General features: G+C 57.7%; 1 protein-coding gene across 1 annotated transcript in view; it reads right to left on the bottom strand.

Moving 5' to 3' along the window:
- Window positions 1-16,166, bottom strand: part of LOC123349244 (B-cadherin-like) — a 37,515-nt gene extending 21,349 nt beyond the window's left edge. Inside the window, exons 1-2 of the mRNA XM_044987136.1 lie at window positions 16,048-16,166; window positions 15,050-15,164 (exon numbers count right to left, since the gene is read on the bottom strand). Coding sequence (XP_044843071.1) covers window positions 15,050-15,164; window positions 16,048-16,101 — 169 coding nt within the window. The 5' untranslated portion in view covers window positions 16,102-16,166. The remainder of the gene's footprint in view (window positions 1-15,049; window positions 15,165-16,047) is intronic.
- Window positions 16,167-25,193: the final 9,027 nt, after the last annotated feature.

Genomic DNA, 25,193 nt, shown 5'->3' with positions numbered 1-25,193 from the left:
GGGAGTGGGGAAATTTTGGCAGAAACCAGCGTGGGACACTTTGATTCCAAGCACTGAAGGCTTTTGGCTGTGTTTTGTGTTTGCAAAAGCCTTATTTTGTCATGGAGAAGAGTTAGCTAGATGGCCAGACACCCCGATCAGGGTTAGAGATCATGCAGTTCTTCTAGCACGCAGGAACAGTGGGTGGAGCAGTTTGCCTTGTACCTGGCTTGTCCTCACCCAGACTTCCTAAAAACCTGATTCGTTAAACTGAGGCAAACCCCTGGGGGGAAACTCAGCTGGTTTAAAACTGGTGATATTGGTTGAGCGTGAGCCCACAGATTTATCACTGAAAGTTACACAGATTTAAACCCCATGAGCATCCACCCACAGATGCACCAATTTAACCCATCATGCCTTTCATTAAACCAGTGCCGGTGCATGAGCTGACCAGGCCTTCACAGAAGTGACAGTCTCTGCACGCCCTGAATGGACTGACAACCCTTGAAGGCCTCTGCTGCCACCACCCCTGGATCTGTCCTTCCTCAGATCATATGGGAATGGGGCATTTTCCTTAGGGGAGCACTGGGCTCTGCCTGACTTTGGCAGGTGCGGATTGATCCATCAGCATTCTGCACTGGAAGCAGATGAGTTGCAGGGGCAGCACCCAGATCTCAGGGGAGTTCCTGTACCACTTCTCTACTCCTACCATGCCCTGCAAGTCAGTATTCCCAGACTGTCCATCCTATGGGCTTTCCGGAGTCGCTGCACTTGTCTGGAGACAGGCCTAGAAGCTAAAGGAGACCCAGAACCAAACACCCTTAGAATGCAGCTCAGGCAGGCCTGGATCGCACACCATCACTCCAACAAGTGCTTTGTAAGAGTCAGCTTGGAAAGACAACGATCTAAGCTCCTTATAGTTCTCCTGCCCTCGCTCGCTCTGAGTAGCTCCACTGGCTCAGGGAGAAAGGGGAGCAGGATCTGGCTCATGGCTATTGGGAACCAGGTCAGTCCCCAGCATGACAAAATACACGAGAATCCAATTTCCAGTATCGATCTTCAGTGAAACCAGGGAGTCCACAGCCACCCACCAAGCCAGCCACTGCAGAGCTTGGTTTCACCCAGATTCTTGCCATGCTGGACAGAAGAGCCAGGACCCAGCCCACTTCATCAGATGCATGCAGTGGAAAATACAGTAGGAAGATATGTATAGATATATATATATATACACACACACACACACACACACAACATGAAACATTGGGTGTTACCATACACACACTAACGAGAGTGATCAGTTAAGGTGAGCTATTACCAGCAGGAGAAAAAAAACCCTTTTTGTAGTGGTAATCACAATTGAAGCACTCATCCAGCACTCTCCAGAGGAAGGGGCGGGTTGTCTTTATTACAGAGAAACTGAGCAGCAGCGAGGTTAAGTGACGTGGGCAAGGTGTCTCAGCAAGCCAGCTGCAGAGCCAGGAACAAACCCCCAACTCTCCTGCCCCCCTAGTCCTGGGTTTTACCCTGGGATACAACGCTGGCCCTTATGTCGTGATGGAAGCTTGAGCCTTTTCACTGGAAAATGTGCAACAACATTTTCTAGAGAAGCCAGCCAGTGAGGTAGCAAATGTTTCCATTAACCATCAGAGCTGGAAGGCTGGGAGCCCCACCCCTAGTGAAAAGTGGTTTGCATTTGCAGCGAGGGATTAAAGGGTTACATTGTAACTGGTTAGGAATTGCATCACAGTTCAAAGGCTGGGACACCAGTTAATGCTCTGCATGAGGCCTCCTCAGAGATGACTGGCTGATTCAGCCAGTGCAAAACCATGTGCAGCTGCCCTAGGTCCCAGAAGGGCCTTGGAGGACAAAAGGAGAAGAGCTTTACCAAGACGAAGAGTGAGCCCCGGCAGGACAAAGCGAGAGCTGGAGGAGTTCTAGCCCACGAAAGCTTATGTCCAAATAATGTGTTAGTCTCTAAGGTGCCACAAGGATCCTGTTCTGTTTGCTGAACGAGACGAACACGGCTCCACTCTGAACCCTCTCACCCACCTTGTGTCTTTAATATCCTGGGACCAACAGCAGCCTCTATGCCTGTCTTTTAGCCTCCTGCAGCAGCGAGTTACATAGGTGGGCTGTATAAACCACCATCTTTCTATTTGCTCTAGGCTTTCAGTTTCTTTGGGTGCTTCCCTTTGTCCCACCGCTCAGACGATGGGACAGAACAAGCGGAGGAAATGGGCACTTGCCACTGGGTTTTCCATAACTGAATTCCCTCGAGTCCTCTAATCCCTCCATTCAGGGCTACACAACCACCACTGCCGTGCTCTCTTCCTTTGCCATCTTGGAACTAACATTGCAGCAAGATTCTAGCCCAGGGTAGGCAACCTATGGCACGGGCGCCGAAGGCAGCACGCGAGCTGATTTTCAGTGGCACTCACACTGCCTGGTCCTGGCCACAGGTCCAGGGGGCTCTGCATTTTAATTTAATTTTAAACTAAGCTTCTTAAACATTTTAAAAACCTTATTTACTTGACATACAACAATAGTTTAGTTCTGTATTATAGCCTTATAGAAAGAGACCTTCTAAAAACATTAAAACGTATGACTGGCATGTGGAACCTTAAATCAAAGTGAATAAATAAAGACTCGGCACAGCACTTCTGAAAGGTTGGTGACCCCTGGGATAGACCCTGACAACTGGAAAGTGAAACTGACCAGATGCTATAAACCAGGGGTTCTCAAACTGGGGGTTGGGACACCTCAGGGGGGTCGTGAGGTTATTACATGGAGGTCGCGAGCTGTCAGCCTCCACCCCAAACCCACTTTGCCTCCAACATTTATAATGGTGTTAAATATATTTAAAAGTGTTTTTCATTTATAAGGGGGGGGGTCGCACTCAGAGGCTTGTGTGAAAGGGGTCACCAGTACAATAGTTTGAGAACCACTGCTATAAACAGAAGCCTGTGTAAGGGGCCAGTCCGTTTACTGTCACTGTTTACTCCCCTGGGTTAGAGCAGCAGCACAAATGGTGAAAAGCAAGTTTGGCTTTTAAACCTCTTTCAGTCTAACCACCTAAGGGAAGGAAATGGGTTTTAAAAAAAAATGTTTCAACCGGACGGTGTCCCTACAGTGAAGGCAGCACTCCAGACGTGGACAGACTAGTGTCTGGTGGATACAGAGAACACTCTAGTCTTAATCTTAAAAAAATATTATGCACCTTGCATCCCCTTTGCTTTAACTGCTACTGGGCAGAGAGAAGGTCAGTGGAGAGCAGTGCAGCCATTCCATTTATCATAACGGGGCCCTGAGCAGATCTTATATAGCACCGGCAGCTCAGTGTGCATTATGTAAATAGAGGAAGGCAGCTAAACACCTTCTCTAATGTACTGTTTACTTCTGCCTTTGCTCATGCACAACTTGCTGATCCACCCTGGAGTCAGAGCTCTTACCCAGCAAACCTGTAGGTGTAAACAGGAGTCTGCCCCTGTGAACCGCTGACACCTGGGAGCTCTAATCACAACGAACTGCTCAAAGGGATCAAGAGAATGAAGAATTTTCCATGATGCATGGAGTGGACAAAGTCACACTTCTGCCTGAACTTAATCACGTCTGTAACAAGTAACCCCTGCGATCCCATCACTGACAGATCAGAGCAAAGCACTCAGTTTCCCAGGGTTTTTTTAGTTGGTGCATTTAACCACAATTTGTACAGAGTCAGGTTTATTTCTTCCCCTGTAGATTGTGTTCTGTCCCCGCCCCTTGGGCAGCAGCCCAGAAGAGCAAGGTTGTGTTTGTTTTGTTAAAGAGCAAACTATGGACTGGGGGGGTGGGGAGGGGAGGAGACTCTCGGGCAGGTGTTCCACTGAAACCACTTTTAACTCATTCTTTGCAATTGACTAAATTCCCAGCTGCTGGGTGCCTTTGAGCAAAAGCAAACAATCCGAGGATTAAATCTACACCCTGCCAATTTCACCTGGTCTCTTCTCCCACCCAGACAGCTGAATTCTGCTCAGTATCAAGGCGCCATTCGCACTCAGAGGATGGAGGTCAAGCCACGCCCACCGCCAGGCTAGCTAAAGGAAATCTCTTTGAAGCCGTTAAAAATGTAGGACATCTCATCATCTCCTCCAGCAGCAATCTGCTGTCAAAGTACCCAAACCTCTCCTTCCACCTCTGGGCAGCACCTGCCACTGAGCACAGCCAAGGGATGAACACAGTCCTGCAGCCAGGGGACCTGCCGTCGGGCTCTTGGGCAGAGCCGATGGGTCCCTCCCGCTACACACAGGGCACCAGGAGAGAGTGCTGACAGGGCAGCCTGTCTCCGTTTAGTACGCTAAGCCATACGCTGGGAGAGAGGCTGTCCCCAGACCTGGATATTGCAATAGACCCGACAATGGAGCAAACCAGCTCCCCAGTGTGAGGGGAAGGCAGGCGAGAGTTTGGGGTTACCTTTTCCTACTAGCTGTGGGTCCCGGGAGAGCAAGGGCATCAGCTCCTGCATGGGGTAAGAGACAGGGGGGCCCAGCGTCTGCATTGTTACGGAAGTCAGACAATCCTGTGCAGAGCCAGCTGTCACAGCTGGCAGCTCCCAATGAAAGGTAATAAGGTAATAACTGGAGATATACCCATCTCCTAGAACTGGAAGGGACCCTGAAAGGTCATCGAGTCCAGCCCCTGCCTTCACGAGCAGGACCAAGCACTGATTTTTGCCTCAGATCCCTAGGTGACCCCCTCAAGGACTGAACTCACAACCCTGGGTTTAGCCGGCCAATGCTCAAACCACTGAGCTATCTCCCTCCACCCCCCCCAATGGTGCCTGGAGTTTGGGTGCCCCTAAAGCCTGGCAAAGGCACTCTAGGCAGGGTCTCTATGGCAAGAGACCTCCAGGATCCCCAATATGCAAGTGAGGGGATCCCATCCTGGGCGCAGGCTGCAGCTGACAGGTGCTGCCTCCTCTGTGTGCAGCGCAACTTCCCACCTCTGTGCGGGAGAAACTCTTCCCAGGGGCCAGCCAGGGGGGCTGCTGTGGGGAAGCGACCTTGGAGACTCCCCCAGTCATGCCCCCGCCCAGTGGTATTGTGCTGCTGCAGGAGCAGCCGGTCAGACAGACGGGACAGAACAAATCCCAGCCACATCCTGCCGATCTCAGCCCTCTCTGCCATTGCAGGATGTCAGACAGGCCTCTCCACACCTGTGCAAACTGTAGCTGCAGAAAGCTAGGGATTATATGCAAATACAATGCACTAATATGAATATGTATCATTTATGTAAATCCACCAGGTTATTAAAGCCTTCACTTCCTTGCCCACCCCCGAGCCAGCCATCATTCCCTCCCAACCACTTCCCCTTTTGTTCCACCCTCTGCTCTCTATCCAGGGCCGCCCGGGGGGAGGGGGCAAAGGGGGCAATTTGCCCTGGGCCCCCAAGAGAACAGCTGAGGCTCCCGCCTCTGCCCCTCTCCTGGAGCCTCAGCGCATCAAGCGGCGTCCTCAGACAGCGCCGCAGCGTGTCTCTGCCGGGGCCCCTGAGCCCCGCCCCCTCAGAGCCGCGTGGGGAGGGGGCGGGGCTGGGAGCTCCGGGCTGAGCTCAGCTCCCTCCACTCGGCGTGGAGCTCGCAGCCCCGCCCCCTCCCCACGCGGCTCTGAGCGGGGCGGAGCTCAGGCCCCGCCGGCCGCACGCTGCGGCTGTCGGGCGAGGCGCTGAGACTCCGGGCGAGGAGGGAGCCGGGGGTAAGAGGCTGGGGCCAGGGGGGCTGGCTAAGGGGCAGGGAATCCTGGGGACAGTCAGGGCACAGGGAGGGGGCAGAGGTTGGGGGAGCGGTCAGGGGCAGGGAATGGGGGGGGGTGGATAGGGTCAGGGCCGCCCAGAGGGGGCGGGGTAAGAGGGCGCAGGAGCTTCTTGGCTCCCGGCTCCCGGTCTTCACCGGCGGGGGGGTCCTTCCGCTCCGGGGCAGAAGGACCCTCCCACTGGCGAATTACCGCCGAAGCGGGACCCGCCGCCGACGTGCAGCCCGGTCTTCGGCGGTAATTCGGCGGCGGCGGGGGGATCCCCGCCGCGGGTCTTCGGGGCACTTCGGCGGTGGGTCCCGGAGCAGAAGGACCCCCCCCGCTGGCGAATTACCGCCGAAGCGGGACCCGCCGCGACGTGCAGCTCGGTCTTCGGCGGTAATTCGGCGGCGGGGGGCCCTTCCGTTCCGGGACCCGCCGCCAAAGTGCCCCAAAGACCCGTGGCGGGGACCCCCCCCGCCGCCGAATTACCGCCGAAGACTGGGCTGCACTTCGGCGGCGGGTCCCGCTTCGGCGGTAATTCAGCGGCGGCGGGGGGTCCCCGCCGCGGGTCTCTGGGGCACTTCGGCGGCGGGTCCCGGAACGGAAGGGCCCCCCACCGCCGAAGACCCCGGGCCCCTGGAATCCTCTGGGCGGCCCTGTCTCTATCTCCCCTCGGCTAGGAGCAGCGCCTCCAATAGCCACAGGCAGATTGCTCCAGTGTAGTGACAGCCCCCCACACACTGTGTGTCCTTGTATTTGCATCTGCAGGGCCACAGGCAGGGCAAGGGCCATTCTCTAGCAGGAGTCTGGGATTCAGACCCTGGAGGACTCTGGCCATTCAGACTCTCCCTCCAGCATTTGGTAACCACCAAGATGCAGCCCAGAAGGGCCTCCCCATTGGGAGAAGAAGTGGCTGGTTGGGCCCCCTGGATGAGGACTCTCCCAGCCAGGCAGGGAGATTAATGTATGCCCTGCTCACCGCACTGAACATTCATTCCACGATGCGGCTTCTTCCTGGCAAACTGAGGAAACTCTGCTGGGTACAGCAGGGTCTTGAACAAACATTTTGTAGTTATAAAAAAACACCAAACATTTTAATCCAGTGAAATGGGTAGAGAAGATCCTGGGATGCCCAGACCTCCTCTGAAGAACTGGGACTGTCTGGTGGTGAGACAAGGACACGGTCGCTTTACCCAGAGGTAGCTGCATTCCAGAGACGTGCCCAGAGATTCTCTCTCAAATTAGCACACATTTTATTGGGTTTCCATAGCACCGAGATACAAAATGGACCTCATAATTTAATACCTTTGTCACTCCTAGTCACAAGCGCTCACACGGTCACAAACTAGGAAGAGAACAGTCCAGTTCAGAATTTTTCCAATATGAAAAATAATCATGAGTTTTTGTATTGCCAGCATCCCCTCCAGTTGTTTTTTTTAATCCCAGATGATGGGGATAAATGATCTCCTGGGTCCCCCACAGACGATCTGGAACAGAGTCTAGTTGCGACTAAAAAGCAGGACATTAGTTCTGTAGATTTCAAATGCTGATTTTCCAGAGGCAGGCTCAGTAATAAACCCAAGTTGTCACTGGTAAGTTACAGCCGGCAGCACCTTTCATTTGTTTTCATACCTGTTTCCAAAGTGTTTCCATTTTAGGGAATGCTCATCAAAGATGTATGAAATCTTCTCATTTCATGCTACAGAGTTTGCAAAGCTCTGGGATCCAGCACAATATAAAGGCAAGATCATTATAATAATGAGACACTTGCCACTTTCTCCATCACATAATGCAAAGTTGAGTTAGTCTATGGCTGTGTGTAAGGCTGTCTTAAAGCCTTAAGAGGGATGGCAGGTGGGAAGCGAAGGATTTCCCCCCACAGAAATCACAGGCTAAGTAGGCAAGTCCCTACGTTTCATTTCAGTCCAGTCTCAGAATGACTCGCACGTCTCTTCTTCCTGCAATAAACCTTCTGGGTGAGGGCAGATGCTTTGGACAATTAAGGCAACAGCCACGTTAGGCAAAGACTCAGAGCTGCCCTCCCGCTTGAGACCACGTCCTCACTCTGCCCATTCCTACCCCCGTGCCAGTGAGGGGCAGCATGGTCACACGGACAGGGGGCGCAAGGTTCCATTCCTGGCTCAGCCACAGACTGGCTGGGTGCCCTTGGCCAGGTGATTCGCTCGCTGGGCATCCGTCCCCCCCATTTGCAGACCAGGGAGAGCCTGGAGGTGAAAAGTGGCCAGGCTCAGTGTCATACAGGCCCCGGCGAAGTGGAGAGTTAGACTGCCAACCCCTGAACAGTGCCCAGGCATCGCGGTGGCAGCCGCCTTTCCTCCAGTCCAGGGGAACGGGGTGGGACGCCCCTTTGGAGGGGGTCAGTGCTGCTCATACTCCTAGAGAGAGAGGAGACGAGATGTTCTCCTCCTCCCCCTGCACGCTGGCTCCCCAGCACCCCTGCTGTGGGCCAGGAGGCTGTGCCCAGGGAGCGTGCTGCAGAAAATCTCACCTTAGCACAAGAAAAGAGAGAGGACCACCCTGTGCCGGTGCCACTCTGAATGGAGCTTGGATTGACTCTCTTCTAATTTGAGAGAAGCAGCCGCCAAACCAGTTTCTCCAGGAAGCCTGGCTGGAAAGAAAGTGCATTCCTGCCCAGCCACACCCAGGCAGCACACAGCAGGGTTCACTTTTACCCTGGCCATGCAGACGACTCCTCCCACAGGATAGGTGCTTGGAAGCGCTATGGACCGATCCTCGCGCAGCACAGAAGCCCAACCCAGGCACCGTCAGGGCACTGGACTGAGGTTCATTTCCCTCCAACTCACTTGCCTGCTCTGGTGCCCAGGGAACAAACAGAGAATTTGCCACAGAATGGAGCAGCTCAGTTCGAAACTCCTGTAACTCAGCTCTGCAGAGACTGAGCAGCTCTCACTAAGAGCTGGGGCCAGACGTAAACCTGAGGGGCTGTGTAGACTAAAATAAATAAATAAATCACTAAATTTATGATACATGCAAAATATTTGCTGCATTAGCAGTTCATACAAATGGCTGCATTAGGCTAGCTGGGGGACGCACTAACCCACATTATAATCAACTTTAAACAGCGAAAGGCCAAGATATCAGACACCGAAAAGTGGCTTCTGGCCCACGCAGAACTACTGGCAAATGACGCGCAGTCAGTTATGGGCCTAAAAAATCTGCCCTTGCACAATGCGGCTCCAGTCCCCTGATCTCCCCCAGCCAGGACAGAACAAGCACCGAGACAGGCAAAGCTATTTATACCTACGATAGGCTGCCCAGCGAGAACCCAGGCATGTCATGAACCACCACCCAAGCCTCCAGCGGCCTGGCAGGGCCGAGCTCGGGCAGACATTCTTACTTTGAAAGGACGGTGATGGCACAGAGCACCAGCCTCCCACTGGGCAGCGTGTAGCCTTCACACATGATACTCGCCCTGTCCCTACTGCCCTTTGCCAAAGTAACGGAGCAGCCTGGGGAGACCCCTTGTTCTTTCCTCAGTCCGTCTGAGACTCTCAGCAGCCATGTGGTGCCACAGTGCGGCCTGCCTGCGGGAGCTTTCGACACAGGACGTGATGCCCGGACCCATCGCTGCTCACTGTGTGATGTATGAAGAAAGGCTGGCACGAGCCTAGATCTGGGAGACCCAGGTTCAATTCCCTGCTCTGCCAGAGATTTCCTGTGTGACCTTGGGCACGTCACTTAGTGCTGCGGATCCCCACCTGTACAGTGCCCTGCCTCCCAGGCGTGTGTGAGGCCCCTGAGGCGCACCGAGAGGACAGTGATGGAGGCCCCTGGGTGCCTAGGACACAGAGGAGGCTCTCTGAGCACCTGAGGCACAAGGGCTGTGGGATGATAAGGGTTTGATGAACAAGGGCTTCAGGATTCCTCCCACTTGTGTAAAGCAAAGATTTTCTGAAGCCTCAGCTACAAGGAGCCACCGGCTCTGGAAGGCTTTGGGATTTAATCGTATGTCGTTTAAGAGCTGGAAGTAGAGTTACCAACTTTCTATTTGCAGAAAACTGAACACATTTACCCTGCCCCCTTCCCCGAGGCCCGGCCCCACAGTAACTCTCCCCCTCCCTCCCTCACAAGCTCATTTTCACTGGGCTGGGGCAGGGGGGAGGGAGGGGCTCCAGTCTGGGGGTGCGGGCTCTGGAGTGGGGCCAGAAATGAGGGGTTCAGGGTGCAGGAAGGGGCTCCGGCCTGGGGCAGGGGCTTGGGGTGCAGGAGTGGGTGAAGACTCCCAGCTGGGGGTTCGGGCTCTGGGATAGGGCCGGGGATGAGGAGTTTTGGGTGCAGGAGGGGGCCCTGGGCTAGGGCAGGGGTTGGAGTGCGGGAGAGGGTGAGGGCTCCAGCTGGGGGCTGGGGATGAGGGTTTGGGGTACAGGAGGGGGCTCCAGGCGGGTGTTTACCTCAGGTGGCTCCTGGAAGCAGTGACAGGTCCCTCTGGCTCCTTGGCACAGGGGCAGCCACGGAGGCTCCGCGTGCTGCCCCTGTCCACAGGCACCGCCCCTGCAGCTCCCATTGGCCATGGTTCCTGGCCAATGGGAGCTGCGGAGCCGATGCTTGGCGTAGGGGCAGCATGCTTAGCCCCCATGGCCGCTCCTGTGCCTAGGAGCTGGAGGGACCTGTCGCTGCTTCCAGGAGCCACGTGGATCCGGGCAGGGAGCCTGCCTGCACCACTGTGCCACAACCGGACTTTTAACGGCCCGGTCAGAGAGCCACCAGGGTCCCTTTTTGACCGAGTGTTCCGGTCAAAAACCGGATGCCTGGCAACCCTTGCTGGAAGGAGCAAAGGTCTGAATTCAACAAGTCTTGTGGCCGGAGCTGGGGGGATGGCGTGGGGGAAGAGGGACAGCGGAGTGCCAGTGTCAGAATTCAATATAGAGGGCATGGAAGTAAATGGCCCACAACAGAGCTGGAGCGACGCTGTGAGATGTGCTTGTTTGCTACGGCCCCACGTATCGGTAGCAGAGACCCAGAGTCATATTAACCTTGGCTGTGATCCCAGAGAGGGGACGCCACGCTAGCCTTTAGCGCAGCGCCTAATATGGTCACCCTAGTCCGACCCACGCTGGGGCAGGGAACAATGACATCACTCAGCCGACTCAGCCTCCTTCGTTCAGGCCCAGCGCAGGTGGAGGTGAGTCATTCGCTGGCAGGAAAGCGCCAACCCCTCCTGAACAGATAAGCGGCTTAGAGCTGCAGATTAGCCAAACAAGCTCTCGCCTCCCACACTGGAGTCAGGGAGGGGTTCTGGGTTTATTTGTCGATTGTTTTGTCACTGCCTTTGTACCATCAGCCCCTGGGTTTGAGCAACAACCTGTCTCTGTGTTTTCCCAAATCCAGCCGCTCCTCCACAAAACGCAGACCCCTGTCGTAGGAGGAAGTGAGAGTCCAGAGAGACTCATCAGCTTTTATGGATCCCGGGGACAAACAGGACGGCAGAACTCCTACCCTGCCTCTCCCACGGAAACACCTACTCCCAGACAGCCCCCTGATGTCATACTGCAGTTTCACCATGACTTCAGGCTCACAAGACAGAGTTTCTCCCGAAAGGTGATTCAGGGCGAAATCACCTGTACGAAGCGAACAATTCACCCAGGCTGCTAAAGGCGACCACCCAAGAGGGGACGCTGGTAGCTCGGGGAAGCTGGCCAAAGCCCCAAGCCCTACGCTGGCAGCCTTGCCGCTGCTCGGGGACCAGGGCTCTGGATGAGGCAGTCCCAGCTCAACACAAGCGCACAGACGGAACGAAGGGGATGGGGCAGCACATGCTACCAAGGGGACAAGACCAAGGTGCAGGGAGATCAGAGAGGGAGTCGTGCTACTGCTATTCAGTAATTGGCCACCAGCAGCCACACGGGACAGCTTAGGCCATAAGCCACAGAGGCCCTCCCTCCCCAAGGGCCGAGGGTGTCAGCAGGACCCTATTACCAGAGAAGCTTAACAAATAAATAAAACAGGCAGGAGAAGCAGCAGCCGCTGCCTTCTCCATTAGCTGTCACCCCGCCCCGGATTCCAGAGCTCGACCCCTCCTGTCTGCAAGAATGGGATGGGCAGGATCAGCCAGAAAAATCTGTTCCAAAGTGCTGCACAAGCTCGTCCTCTCCCTCCCCTTGCGGCCACGATGCCATTTCCTCCTCTGTACCCTGGGGAGATAGAGGTGAAGTGACCTGCCAGGGTCACCAGTGAGTCAGTGCCAGAGCTAAAAGCTCAGGAATTCCTGGCTCCTAGCCCTATGCTCAGTCCACTAAGCACACTGCATCTTCAGCCCAGTTTGCAGGGGCTGGAAACAGCTGTGGTCCAAAGAGTGGGTAACCACCTGCCTTTGAATTCAACAGCAGATGCTACTGAGGTCCTTCAGAAAGAGATGGTTTGATCCCAGTACCTGCCACCCCTTACGTGAGAAGCTCAGGCAGAGCAGTTACAAAATGTTGTATAAATGTTTCTAGCCAATGGTTGCTGCGAGAATAATGCGACAGGCAGCATTTATTCCATAGCAACCCTGTCAAAAAACAACAGAGCAGTCCTGGGAACCTCAGCGGGATCCCAACACCCAGCCTGAACACAGGAGCTACCAGCCTTTCTGACAGGGCGCTCCCCTGCTGGGCTCGCTGCTCCCCTGCTGGGCTCACTGCTCATGTGAGACCCCACCTGTCCTTCCTCTGTCTGCTCCACAAACACAGAGAAAGAGGGAGCCTTGCTCCCAGCCCTTCCCTATGGGCATAGACTCTGCCCCAGCTCCTGCCAACTTTGCCAGAACAAATGCCCCTAGTAGGGGCAGGAAGACTTGCTGAAGCTATTCAAGAGGGCACCATACAGGTGAGGGGCAAAGGAATAGGGCTTGATTTTACAGCCGTGCTGAACAGCCAGGCGTGTTTGGACCGGGACGCACAACAGTCACATCTAGACTAGATCACAACAGCAAAAATAAAGCGGGTCCTAAGCTCTGCCCAACACCAGCTCATTCTTGGGCTCAGCTGCAAAAGAAAAGAACCCTGCCCCACACGACATCTGGGACCTTAAAAGTGCAGTGGTCACACTGGCCCCCACTGTTCCGAATGCCCCATCAAAGTCTCCAGTATGTTGCCTTTCACCATGCTCTTCAAAGGGTTTGACCCCTAGCCGGAGTTGATTCTCCCCCCACAACCCACTTCCTGGCATAGCTACACATTGTTCCTCACAAGCCATGAGGAAGCCAAATGCAGGCTGGAGGAGACCCCAAGCACCAGTTTGTCTTCTTGAGAAGAAGTTTAGACAATGCACCAAGCATTCTGCCAGGGATGGTGCAGTCACGAGCCAAAGTTGTGACACCAGACACCTCACAACTCTTGGTACCAGTCACACACAAAATCAGCTTTCCTTTGTTCCATAGTAGCCAGCGAAAGAAGCCACCAGCCAACCCCAGGACATCGGAACAAAGGCAGCTAAGTACTGACGGTTCCTCTGCACCAGCTCGTTCTTCACAGAATGCTGAGCATGGGAATTTCATCCCCAGCATCACTTAGCAGAAGCTCGAGAAGCCAGATTTAAAGGCTGCCAGATCTTTGATGATGTTAGGGAACCATCGTCTTGGCTCTGTCACAGCCCGCAGTGGGAATTGCCATCTGGACAAACCCTCCTTCTTCAGCTCATCTTTGGGCACTTGTTGTCAACACTGAGACACGGGAGTGAGGAAGTGGGTTTAAGTGGGACTGAGGTGGGTTGAGGGGGATTGTGTCTTCTGGAGACCCATGAAGAGGAAGTGGAACTTGTGGTCTCCTTCTAATTTGGTCTTCTGAATTTGCAAGTTTCCTGGCATGACACTAAGTTGGAGTGGGCAGCGTTGACTGGAGGAGGCGATGGGTGTAGCAAAGGATTATGGGGTAGTGGCTAGGTCTACTCCCAGAGGCCAGGTTTGGAAGTTTGAGAGGTGCAGCACATTTGTAAAGGAAGCGTGATGTGTAGCGAGGGATGGAACCAGAAACCACTGACACACCTGCGACCCAAACTCTGCTTTAGCCAGATGGTTTTGGTTTACAGATGTGGATTGGTGGCGCCTCCAAAGAGGGCCCCATTGCCTGCGCGTTTGCAAAACACCTAGCCTACCAGTGGGAGCTATAATGAACAAAGAACTATTCATTCTCTCTGAGATGGGTCAGAGGCATCGCACACAGTCGTGACCCCAGAACGCACGCACAACACAACGCAGCTCAGCTCCAGCTTGCACTCGCCAAGAGAACCAAAGCTCCATCCGAGGGCGGGGGGCAGGGCACACTTAACCTATCCACAAGCTCAGAGAGAACAGAGGCGCTGCGTTTGCTGGACATGCTACCATCCAGAGGCTGGCAATTACTTCTTGTCTAGTGCGAGGTGTTTTACAGACAGTTGTGGAAGGGCCCCTCCCCGTAAAACCATACAGTCCAAGAGACCACAGCCCTGTAGACAGATTGTCTGCTTTGATTTTGTTGGTCATGCCTGAGAACCAGCTATTTATAGCCAAACCAAAACTAAGTCCCCCATTTAAGTAATTAATTAATAAGTAAGTAATAATTTCCTTATTTACACAATGTCCAAGGCCAAACAGATGACCCACTCGTATTACCGAAACTTCAGTAAGAAGAGCAGGAAATGGGCATTCCTGCTGCCAGGCACAGGGATGATGGTGACGGCAGATTGTCAGTGAATAAACACAAGCCACACACCCAAAGACTGCTAGTTAGAACAAGTCTGCTTTCAGCTTGCCTTACGCCTCCCCTAGCTCGAGGGGAAAGGGCAGATTTCAGTGAGCCTCTCTGCTTGTTAACACTTTCATGTCAGGAGCAAGAGCCACTGAGAAACATTTACCGGCCTAGTCCATAACTTCGGCCACGGTTACAGCACTAGGCTCAAAAGCATAAAGCAAACTGCGGTTTTCTGACCAGCCATATCTCCACAGCTCTCCCTTTTCCCAGCTGCTAATACATTACATTCTTTCCTAAGTGTACTTGTCCCCATCAGTGGTCCCTGCTGTAAGGGTGTTATCTGGTGGCTTCTCCAGCACCAGCCATTTTTACATCCAAATTGAACTAGAAAAACAGCCAAACAGGGATTAATTTGAGGCAGTCCCATGGGCCAGGTTATTGCGGTGGGCAGACAGGATGATCACAATGGTCCCTCTGGCCTTAAACTCTATGACCCTATGATCAGGAACAGTCCGAGGGAAATGCTCTCCCTATGAAGGTGTGAGCTGCCCTAAGACAAAGGGTGAGAACACCTGCCTCGAGTGGAGCATTCAAGGAGCTGAGAAGTCACCTTACCTTTGCCCAGCACTCGGCCAGTTTCCAGATCCCGCCGGGAGACAGGGAAGGTGTAGCTCTCCGAGCCGAAACCTGGCTGGCACTGCGACACCTCTTCACAAAACCACCGGCCAGCCTGGTGCCCAAGAAATAAGCGTTAGTAAGTCACACATTCTGGCCTAGCCCTGTCGGTGATTTCCCTTGAACCCCATCATGCTGACCCCCGAAAATCCTGCCTAGAGAGTTCTACTCTGGAGGATGCAGAAGGAACAGGTCCCAAATCTCCCGAGCCCCCAGAGGATCTGTATCTGGCATCCGGGACAGGTCACAAGCAGTACGTCCCCCAGAGCATCCCCCTATCTAGAAGGAAATTCCACCTGCAACTCAGCCCTCCTCTGCCTTCTACGCTGCCCGAATCCAGATGAGGCAGGAGCACTAGGCTCCAGGGAGAAAGTCTGTGTCACAGGCCGGCAGCCTCACGACAAAGCCTGTCCCATGAGACTCCCAGCCCAGGATCGGAGACCCAGAGAGTCCAACAAGCCCTGAACTCTGGAGTCAGGGCCTGGCTATGGTGCACAATGCTGGCCACTGCCGCCCCGGCACACCACAAGTACAGCAACCCACTGCCTAGGCAAGGGGCGCCCCGGAGGCGGCATGGGGGGGGCACACTGCAGGGGGTACTGCCCTAACAAAGCAGGGTGGCAGCGAGGCAGCCAGGGTGGGAGCTGCCCTTACACAGTGGGGGTGGGGGCAGGAGGGGGAATAGGGGGCAGCCGGAGGGCAGCCGGGGTGGGTGCTGCCCTTGCACAGTGGGGGTGGGGGCAGGAGGGGAATGGGGGGCAGCCGGAGTGGGAGTTGCCCTTACAAAGGGGAGCAGGGGAGGCTAAGGGGGGGCAGCCGGGTGCCCCAGGAAGCGGCTCCGCCCAGCCCCCCGGCAGTGAGCCCCGGTCTCTCCCTTGCCGAGCGGAGCTGGGGGGCGCAGTCCGGCCCCGCGGCTCCCAGCGCCCCAGCCCCGGTACCTGCAGCAGCAGCAGGAGGCAGAGCCCGGGCAGGCGGCCCCGCGGCGGCCCCATGGGGCAGGAGGCGGCAAGTCGGTGCGGACCGAGGGTCGCTTCGCTCCGCTCCGCTCCGCTCCGTACGCGCTGCAGCGCCGAGTGCCGGCCGGGCAGGTGCGGCCGCTCCCAGCTCCCAGTCCCGCCCCGTCCCGCAGGTGAGGAGGCTCCGCCGCCCCGGGAGGCGGGACTCGCGGCCCTGCCCCGCCGGGCGGGGCCCCGCGCTGCGCCCTGTGCCGGGGGTAGCTGCGCTGCGCTGCGCTCTGGCCCGGCCCCCGAGGCGTCTTGCAGCGCCCCCTGCGCGGGGCATCCCGCTCCCAGCCCTGCCTGGTGCCCGGACAGGGCTCGCCCGCGGGCTCCTGGCAGCCGAGAGCGGGACTCCGGGGCAGGTCCCTGCCGATGAAATAACGACCAGTGTGTGGGATGGCAGCGCCCTGGCCGAGCAGGCTCCTCCGCGCTGGGTGCCCCCAGAGCCAGTCCCTGCCCTGGAGCACGCGGGGGGAGCCCGGCTCACGTCCAGGGGAGCTGCCAGGACAGTGCCCCGCTGGCAGACAGACCCACCCCAGCCTGCAGCCGGTAGGAGCCTGGGCTCCCCAGGAGGTGCCTAGAGCCCCAAGGGGACGCCAGACAAATCTGACGGGTACAGGGACGAGGTAACGAAATGATCCTCGCTAAGGCAGAGCTGTTCCCGCCGCAGCCCCAGCCCAGCCCCTGAAAGCTGTCGCTGCGTTTTGTCCTTGCCCTTCTAGCCTCCCTAACTGTGGCACAGGTCAGAGGAGCGAGTGCAAAGGCAGCCCTGCAGGAAGCGGCGTTTCCATTGGGGGTTTTCCGGAGAGGCAGATTTCCCAAACCAGGCCCTGGGTGCTGCTCAGAAACAACTCACCGGCCCTTGAACGGCCAGGCCTCATGTCTGTGCAGCACCCACCACACTGGGGGCCCCAGCTCAGCTGATGCTTCTGGGTGCTACCCAAAACCACAAACTGTCCCCCCTCCGTCACGTCACACCCTGCCCCTCCCCCTTTGCCTGTTGGGATTCCGGTGAGGGAGCTAGAACCAAACAGATCGGGCTCTTTGAGTCCGTGGATGTGTTTGCGGGTTTAGGTTCTCAGACTGTGAAGTTTTCAGGAGAGGAAACTTCTGTCCTGTAGTAAGAGTGTCCTGACCTCTGCAGGTTCCGGTGACATTGGAAAGCGCTTGATCCTGGCTCTTGGGGTTTGCAATGGTTGGGATCTATGGTCGCCTGGTGGAAACTCGCCAAGCTCCACTGGTGTCACTGCCAGGTTCCACCAGATGAGGAGCTGGTCTCTGAACTTTCAGGCTTTATTGCAGGCTAAATGGCCACCTGATGGCAGAAACAGGTGGCTGAGGTGCCGTTTCTGCGCAAACACAGAGCAAATGCTTTCCCGGAAACAGCTGTTTGTGAATTTGCCCGACGCTGTCCAGTCGTCAGCAAACAGAAGAAAAGCACAGCTGGACCTGGGAATTGAACGGACTGAGGAAGACACAACCAGCTGCTTGGTGTGAATTTAGGCCCAGGTCCTCAGAGGTATTTAGGCTCCTACATTCCCTTGAAATCAGTGGAAGTTAGAAGCTGAACTGCCTTTGAGGATCTGGCCATAGGGCCTCCCCCAGCTTTCCTGGTACCTAATTGTGCCCCAGCCCAGATGAGAGAGGGCGAGGGCCAGGCCCTCAGCCCTGTGCAAACGGTGGGTTCGTAAGTGGGAGGGGTGGGTAGAGCCAGAGGCCTTGTCACAAATGTCTGTAAATCTGCCTGTCAACGGGAGCATCAAAGCTTTCCTGGCTCTGGGAACACTCCCCAGAATGTTCCCAGGAAGGCAGGGCCAGGCTGCAGGGCAGCCCCGGCTAGGGGAGCCTTCTCTCCCTCTCCCTCTCCCTTGCTCAGAAGGACGTATCAGCCTCCGTCTCTTCCCGAGAGTGAGGGAGAAGGGGGGATTTTGGCCCCAAGGGCCTGGGTGACTCTTACCCCCTGGCTGGTGGGAAATCATCCCTGTGGTGGTGCAGGGGCCCAGGCGAGGTGGATTGAATGGCACCTCTTAAGATGAGGGGCTGGTTAGCACCTTTAAACCTGGTCACGGGAAATGCGTTCCCACGCTGTCCCGAGCTCCCTCTCCCTGCGGCGGGTCTCAAACAGGGCCTGGCTTGTGGCACAGCTGGACGCCCCAGTGCATGTCCTCCCACCAGTGCCTGGCAGTGCTCTGTCTCAGGCACCACAGAGGTAGCCCCGGTGCTCTGGGGAGTCTCTGCATGCAGCTCATTATAAAAGGTCTCGACTGCTGGCCTCTCCGGCCTGGCATGCTGCTGCAGTTCCTTCCCTTCCCCTCTGCACTGCTGCTGGCCACTGTCACCCCTTCGCCTGCCCTGTGCGATCCTTTCACAGCTGGCCACGGCTTTACGCCTGCTCCTAGCTGTGCCTGCAAACCCCTTCCCCCCACAGACCCAGGAGAGCCAGTCCCCTTGTGTGCTCCACACGAGGGAGCGCTGGAGTAGTTGTGCAAAGGCAGGTCAGAAATATGTGGGGTTCCCCGTTTTCCGGGACCTCGGGCAGTGGCGTTCACAATGGTCAGGCTGGGACGGTGGGGCTGATCGGGTCGACAGAGGTAACCCAGTAGCTGCACTCGCACTGTGCCGACCAGGGCTCAGCACCACGCAGGGCAGGGATGTTACTGCGGTGCCATAGCAGGACACTTCCAGCGGTGGGAGAGACATGCCCAGCTAGGCCAATGCAAGGCGGCTTTTGTCAACCTAACTCTGTAGCCTCATGCTGCAGCTGGATGTGCTCCCGCCGCCCCGGGGCACAAATCACCCAAGGGAAGGGGCGGGGATGAGCCCTGCCAACTGCCTGTGAAACAGAAGCCTCAGAAAATGCCTGGGAGCCTCCCTTGCCCTCTGAGCATCTGGGGAAGGCAAATATTTGCACAGTGCAATGAGGCAGCCTGCTGGGGGCTGCCCCAAGCGTCCAGAGTCCAAGGTGCTCATCCCTCCCCCCCCCCGGCATTGCTCATAGCCTTGTCTCCATCACCCGCCTCCCCTCCCAAGTAGCTGATCCGCTCCCATGTGAATCCCCCCCCACACATACAGGAACTCACACTGCTGGCATCACATCAGTCACTTGGCTTGTGCCCCCCCCGGGCTAGCTTGAGTATTTAGCCCTTGGGGGAGGGACCAGCCACTCGGTGTTGGTGTAGCGCCGAGCCCAGTGTGGCCTGCTGAGCCAGGGCTCCTGCTGTGAGAAACAGGATTAATTACAACCCCCCCAAGCCGGGCTGCCCACGCTCTGGGTGTGTGGTGCCAAGTGCTCGGGAGCAGCCTGTGGCCAGGCTGGCACAGCTGAGCCCCTAGGAATTGCCCTAGCGGGTCAGAGCAGGGGTCCATCACCGCCCCTCCCCCTGCCGCTGCCAGGAGCCAGTGCCAGCTGCTCGGGAGGGTGGGGGTGCAGGAGGCGATTATGGACCCTGCTGAACCTGACTCAGGCTCCTCACACTCCTATTTCCCACATTCTCCTCCCGGCTTCAGGGTCAGACACCGAATGAACCCGGGAGCGGCCCTGCTGCTGAGCCCACGGCCGCGCTCGTGTGGTACAAACACAGCGTGTGGCCGCCGTGTTCGAGAACGCTGGTCCTACCCTGACTGGGGGGCTGAGCCCTGTGTGGCAGACATGAGCCTCGAGCCAGACCTGCAGCCGGGCAGTGCTGGGCATGAGCCGGGTCGGTGCATTTCACTGGTCAACTGCATTTAAATCCCTGCTACTGACTCCACAAGGGAGGAACCGCAGACCCCCCAGGCCCTGGTTCATTGCCCCAGGGACATTCCCTGGAGGGCTAAGCTCATGGCACAAAAGGGGCACAGTGCATCAGCCAGTTCCCCCCACGGCCTCACAGCATCCCCGAGCGCTTGTCTCCACAGGCCCTAGGTGCTGCATGAAGGCACCCGCCAGGGACCAGAGCTCTGCATCTCGCCCACAAACCAGAGCAGCCTGGCGGGAGCCGGTCTCGGAGTCGCTCTCCCGAAGCAGCTGCTGAGTGGTCTCCCCTGTCAGCAAGTGGGGGGTGTTCAAACCCCATGGGAAATGTGCTCCAAGGGGAACGTTTGCCATGTGCCCAGTAGGCAGGTCCCGTGGCTCCTGCCAGCTGAGCTGCATTCCCCAGGGAAGCCCACTCAGGCATCTGAGCAGCACCAAGCCCCTCGTCACTTGCAGGCTGGCCCATCCCATTCCCTGGGGTTCTGCTCAGCCCACACACACAGCCACAGCAAGTCCGAGGGGCTTCAACGGGGGGCGTCCCCTCCCCGAACCTCAGCTGACGTGGGGATTTATAAAGGTACAGAAGGCGCAATGGGCAATAATCCTTCCTTTGGCCCAGCTTGGGCCTGGGTTGACTGTTTAGCCCATTCGGGACGGCCTCTCCCCAGCTGCCTGGGCAGCGCTGGGCATGGTGGAGCACTGGTCTGCGGTAGGACCTGGAGGTGCTCCCCTCCTAGCTCATACTAATGAACACTGCCCAGAGACTGGGGCTCAGGCCTGGGCGCCTGCGAGGCCTTTGTGGTCACTGTGGCTAGCAGGTCATGCCCCCGGCGCTGCTGGGTCATGCTGATGCTCTCCGCTGAGCACTGCCCCCTGCCCCAGGGGTAGCCGCTGCTGCCGTTGCTGTGCCCCACCCGCGCTGCCTCCCTGCCATAAGGGACGTGATGGTGCTCACGTCCCAGGGGCCTGCAGCTGCTGGCAGGCTTGCAGTGGTGAGAAGCCAGGGGCAGTGCTGAGCAGAGATGGGCAGGATGCCAAGCCTGGAGCAGGGTGAGGCTAGGACATGGAGCTGGGGCAGGAAGGAAGGGTGCTTGTGGCTGTCATGCAGGGGGCTGGATGGGGCGGGTGGTGGCTGAGGGGCAGCAGGGACAGGACTGGGGTGGGGCAGGGCAGAGCGGAACAGCAGGCTGGCCAGTACCTCCAGGGAGCGCCCGGCTAGCTGCAGGGAGCGCCCCAGCAGGAAGATGGTGCGGCGGAATCAGACGTGAGGGGCTCCCCGGTCAGACAGAGCCCAGCCCCGTCCTCCCATCCAGCTGCGCTCCTCCTCGGCTGCCTGTACAAACCTCCTGTGCGGGCCCAGGCCTCACCTATTGCGCAGGGTGTTTTCCCCTCCAACAGTGACGTTCCCGTAGCCCTTTCCCCGCAGTCACAGGCAGGAGCCCGGCCTGCTGGCTCTAGCCGCTCCTGTCACGGTGCCCGGCTGTGCCATCCCGGCAGTCGGTGCCGGTTCAGCTTTGCACATCCTTGGCTCTGACTGCGGGAGCCAGAGCACTGAGGAGACAACGGCTGTTACCGGGGTCCGGGCTGCAGGCCCCCAGCTTTCTGAACGCTGCTTTGGGGGCAGGACACGGGAAAGCTGAGCGCCAGGTCTAGCTGCTGGTGAGCGGGCCAGGGCTGATGTGCCCCGGGGGGCGTTTCCAGCCCAAGGCCGCGGTGGGAGGCTGTGGGGGAGGTCTAGTTACCAAGAGGCTTTGCACATCCCGCACAACAGGGATGCTCGAGGGAAACGCAAACCCAAGGAAGAATTTGGAATTGACGCTCCCTGTTTGCAGCCCTGGGGCCCCTGCCCCCACAGCTGGAGCCGGCCCAGCGCGCTGCTCCCTGGCGCTGTCCGGGACCTCGGGGAGGTTACCACGTTTAGTGCAAAGCACCTAGCAGCCTCACTGCTAATGAGATGGGCCCTGCCCAAGCGGTCACAGGCTGGGTCCAGGCACACACACAGCGCCGCCAGCCAGCTCTCCAGAGCCCAACCAGCAGCAGCCACGGCCCATCAGCCGCCTGGCGCTGGTGCTGTGGGGCGGAACGACGGGTCCGTGGAGCCGAATCTCAGCCTTGAGCTGTGTCTACGCCGGCCCGTTGGTGTAGCCGTGCTGGGCCAGGACAGAGACACGAGCTGGGTGAAGATGAGCTCGGCGGAGAGAAGAAAAGCTCTTCCCTGACCCGCCTTGTCCATCACCATTCCCCCTTTCAGCTGCTCCTGGGGAGGAGACACCCGCGGCTGCTGTGCGCACGGTGCCCTCCAGGCCTGCTGGGAGCAGGGCAAGCTGGCTCATTGGGGGGCCCGGGGCCCGCTCTGGGCTAGCGCCCCCTGGTGACCACGGCGGTGGAGCTGAGCATGTGCCCGCAGGGGGACTCCACGCTCGGAAGCACCTGCTTGGTTCTCAAAGAGTTAACTTGTCCCCATCTTGTTCTGGGGAGAGTGGGGCCGCTGCCCAGCTGCCCCTGCCGACCCCCTGAGCTAGTGCTGGAGGTGGGTCACACTGCTGCCCATGCTGGCAGCTGGGCAGGGCTGTGCTGAGTCGAGCTGCTCTCCTGCTGCTGCCTGGCTGAGGTGCCCAGGGGCGCTGGCGGAGCTCGGGGAGAGCCAGGAGTCACCGGTGGGCACTCAGCATCAGCAAGGCCCTTCGTCCTAGGGCACCCTCCACTGGTGGGTGCCTGCCCGTGAAAGCAACCCCGGTGCCAGGTTGGCAAGTGGGTGAGAAGCCCATGCCTGCTGCAGGGGAGGAGGCGGTGGTGAGGGCCCTGTCCTGAGTGGTGGGCACAGAGCTGAGCCCTGCCTCTGGAAAACGCAGGGGAAGGGAAAGGCTGATGGTGCTGGGATGTGCCGCCTGGGGGGCTGATCTGCACTGAGCACGCTGCGGGTGCCCAGAGGTCCCACAAGCAACAGGGTGTCATCGTCTTTTCCTGGGGGAGTTCAGCACAGATCCAGGGCAGCTGCAGGGGGGACACTCAGAGGAGCAGGGGTCAGGCGCTGGTGGAGAGACGCAGGGACTATTTTCCCCTGCAGGCCAGCAGCAGCCGTTCTCAGAGACGAACAGGAAAGGCTGGTTTTGGAACCAGCCCCGGGCTTGGCCCTTGCTGCAGGAGGATGCTGCACCCACATCTGTTGGGCCAGCTGCTCAGCCCCTGCGGGGAGCTCCTCGCCCGTCAGGGGCTGCGTGCAGGGCTAGATGCCCCAGCCAAGCCAACGGGCTGGAGTGAGCAGGTGGGTGAAATGGAGCTGTCCGGGTCTCGCTGCAGCCACACAGGGGGCAGGCAGAGACCCACCTGGGGTTGCCAGGCAGCCGGGTTTCAGCTGGAACAGCTGGTTGAAAACGGATGCTGGTGGCTCCAGTCAGCACTGCCGACCAGGCCACTGAAAGTCCAGTTGGTCACCCTGGCTGGCATCTCCCTCCGGCTCTTAGGTGCAGGGGTGGCCGGGGGGCTCGGTGCGGTGCCCCCGCCCTGAGTGCCAGCTCCACAGCTCTCATTGGCTGGGAAGCACTCAGGGTTGTTTGTCCACACTGCAGTTACAAACCCAGAGCAGGCCCCTGCCAGCTGAGTTGGACTCATGGGGCTTGGGTAAGGGGCTGTTTAACTGCAGTGTAGACCTCTGAGCTCTGGCTGGAGCTCAGTCTCTGGGACCCTCCACCTCCCAGGGCACATGGAGCCCAAATGGCATCTGAGCAGTGTAGACACCTCCGGGGTGAGCATCAGGCCAGGGGCAGCTGGAGCAGCTCCCGCAGTGCTGGGTCCAGGCACTGGCTGCATCCAGCCTCCCCGCACCCCCGAGGAAGGGCACTGTGGGGAGAAGGCAGTCTGTGGCCCCCCCGCCACTGAGCAAAGCGAGGAGCCAGGGCCTGGCCTCAGGTTCCAGGCTGCTCTCTGGGCTCAGGCGTGGCCCCCTCCCCCAGCCTGGGATTTCTCTGGAGCAGGCAGATTAGCCCTGGGCAGAAGGAAGAGGCCAGGCTGGAGCAGGGGCTTTCTGCTCCCCAGCAGGGACCTGGTAAAGTAAAAGGTGCCTGTGGAGGTTCCTGTGAGCTGCAGGCCCAGCCCTGTTCAGTCTGGTGAAGGGAGAAAGCGAAGGCACGTGCTGCAGGAGGGAAAAGTCACCATCCAGCCCAGGGCTGGCACAAGAATGGTGGTGAGGGGGGGGAGAATACAGGCCCCAGCCTCCCTCTCCCCCCCCAGCATGGGGAGAATAAGGCAGGAAAAGTGGGGACTGGGGCCCTGCTACCTTTCCCCTCCCCCAAGCAGGGTTTGAAACTCAGCTGCTTAAGTGACTTCCTGGCATTTCGCTAAGGTCCTTGGGCCTGGCCCTACCCCTGCTCACGAGCACAGAGGATGCAGGTTTAATCCCCCCAGCACTGCAGGGCATCTCACCCCCAGTGTAAGAACAGTCACTGGCCTCACCCCAGAGCAGCTGCCTCCTCACAGCTGGAACATGGCAGCTTTTTAGCAGCCCACAGCAACAGGCACCATCAGCAAAGCAAGAGCCAAGCATGCACCTGTAGGGCAGGATGCCTGGGTTCCCTTCCTGTTTTACCACTGGCTGGCTCAGGGGAAATCCTTTCCGGGGGTGTCTCAAGCAGCTCTAGGGTGACCAGACATCCCAATTTTATAGGGACAGTCCTGATAGCTGGGGATTTTTCTTATATAGGCTCCTATTACCCCCCACCCCATCCCGATTTTTCACACTTGCTGTCTGGTCACCCTAAGCAGCTCTGAGGTTGCCAGGGCAGCTGCTGCGGAGGGCAGTGCTCACTCCAGGGCTCAGGCACTCGCTGTCAATACAGGGTCTCACTGGGCAATTCACATGACAAGCCCGATTCACCCCCAAACTCCAGCCCCTGGAGCTCAGGAAGCTCCTGGTCACTTTGTTTAGGGCAGCATGGAGGAAATGTCACTGGCTCCTTCCTGCCCATGCTGCATTGGCCCAGCTGTCACCAGCCTCTAGCACACACTCTGCACAGGTGAATGTCACCCAGCCCAGCAGCAGGGGCCTCCTCAGCCCCCTGCAAACACAAAGGAAGCTCCTGTGGGCAGCAGCCACTTGCTCCCCAAAGCCTTTCGGCAGCTGAATATTTGATCACAGCTCATGTGAGCTGTGGTTCGGGTGGTGAAGCCAAGGCCAGAGCAGCCCCAGGAGCCTGACAGCTTTAGATGTCACTTCTTGTTTGTAATGAGGTTCTGGACCTTTCCTGGGCTGGCTCCGGCTCCCTGTGACAGAGGCAAGCAGCTGTAATCACACAGGTTATAAGCAGCAACAACATTCACTCTTGCAAACCTCTCCTCCACCTGGGCTAGCCAGCCT

Source organism: Mauremys mutica, chromosome 14 (genome assembly GCF_020497125.1).
Source record: "Mauremys mutica isolate MM-2020 ecotype Southern chromosome 14, ASM2049712v1, whole genome shotgun sequence".
Taxonomy (NCBI): Eukaryota; Metazoa; Chordata; order Testudines; family Geoemydidae; genus Mauremys; species Mauremys mutica.
Note: the sequence above shows the minus strand (reverse complement) of the source record. Positions and strands in the feature narration are given on the sequence as shown.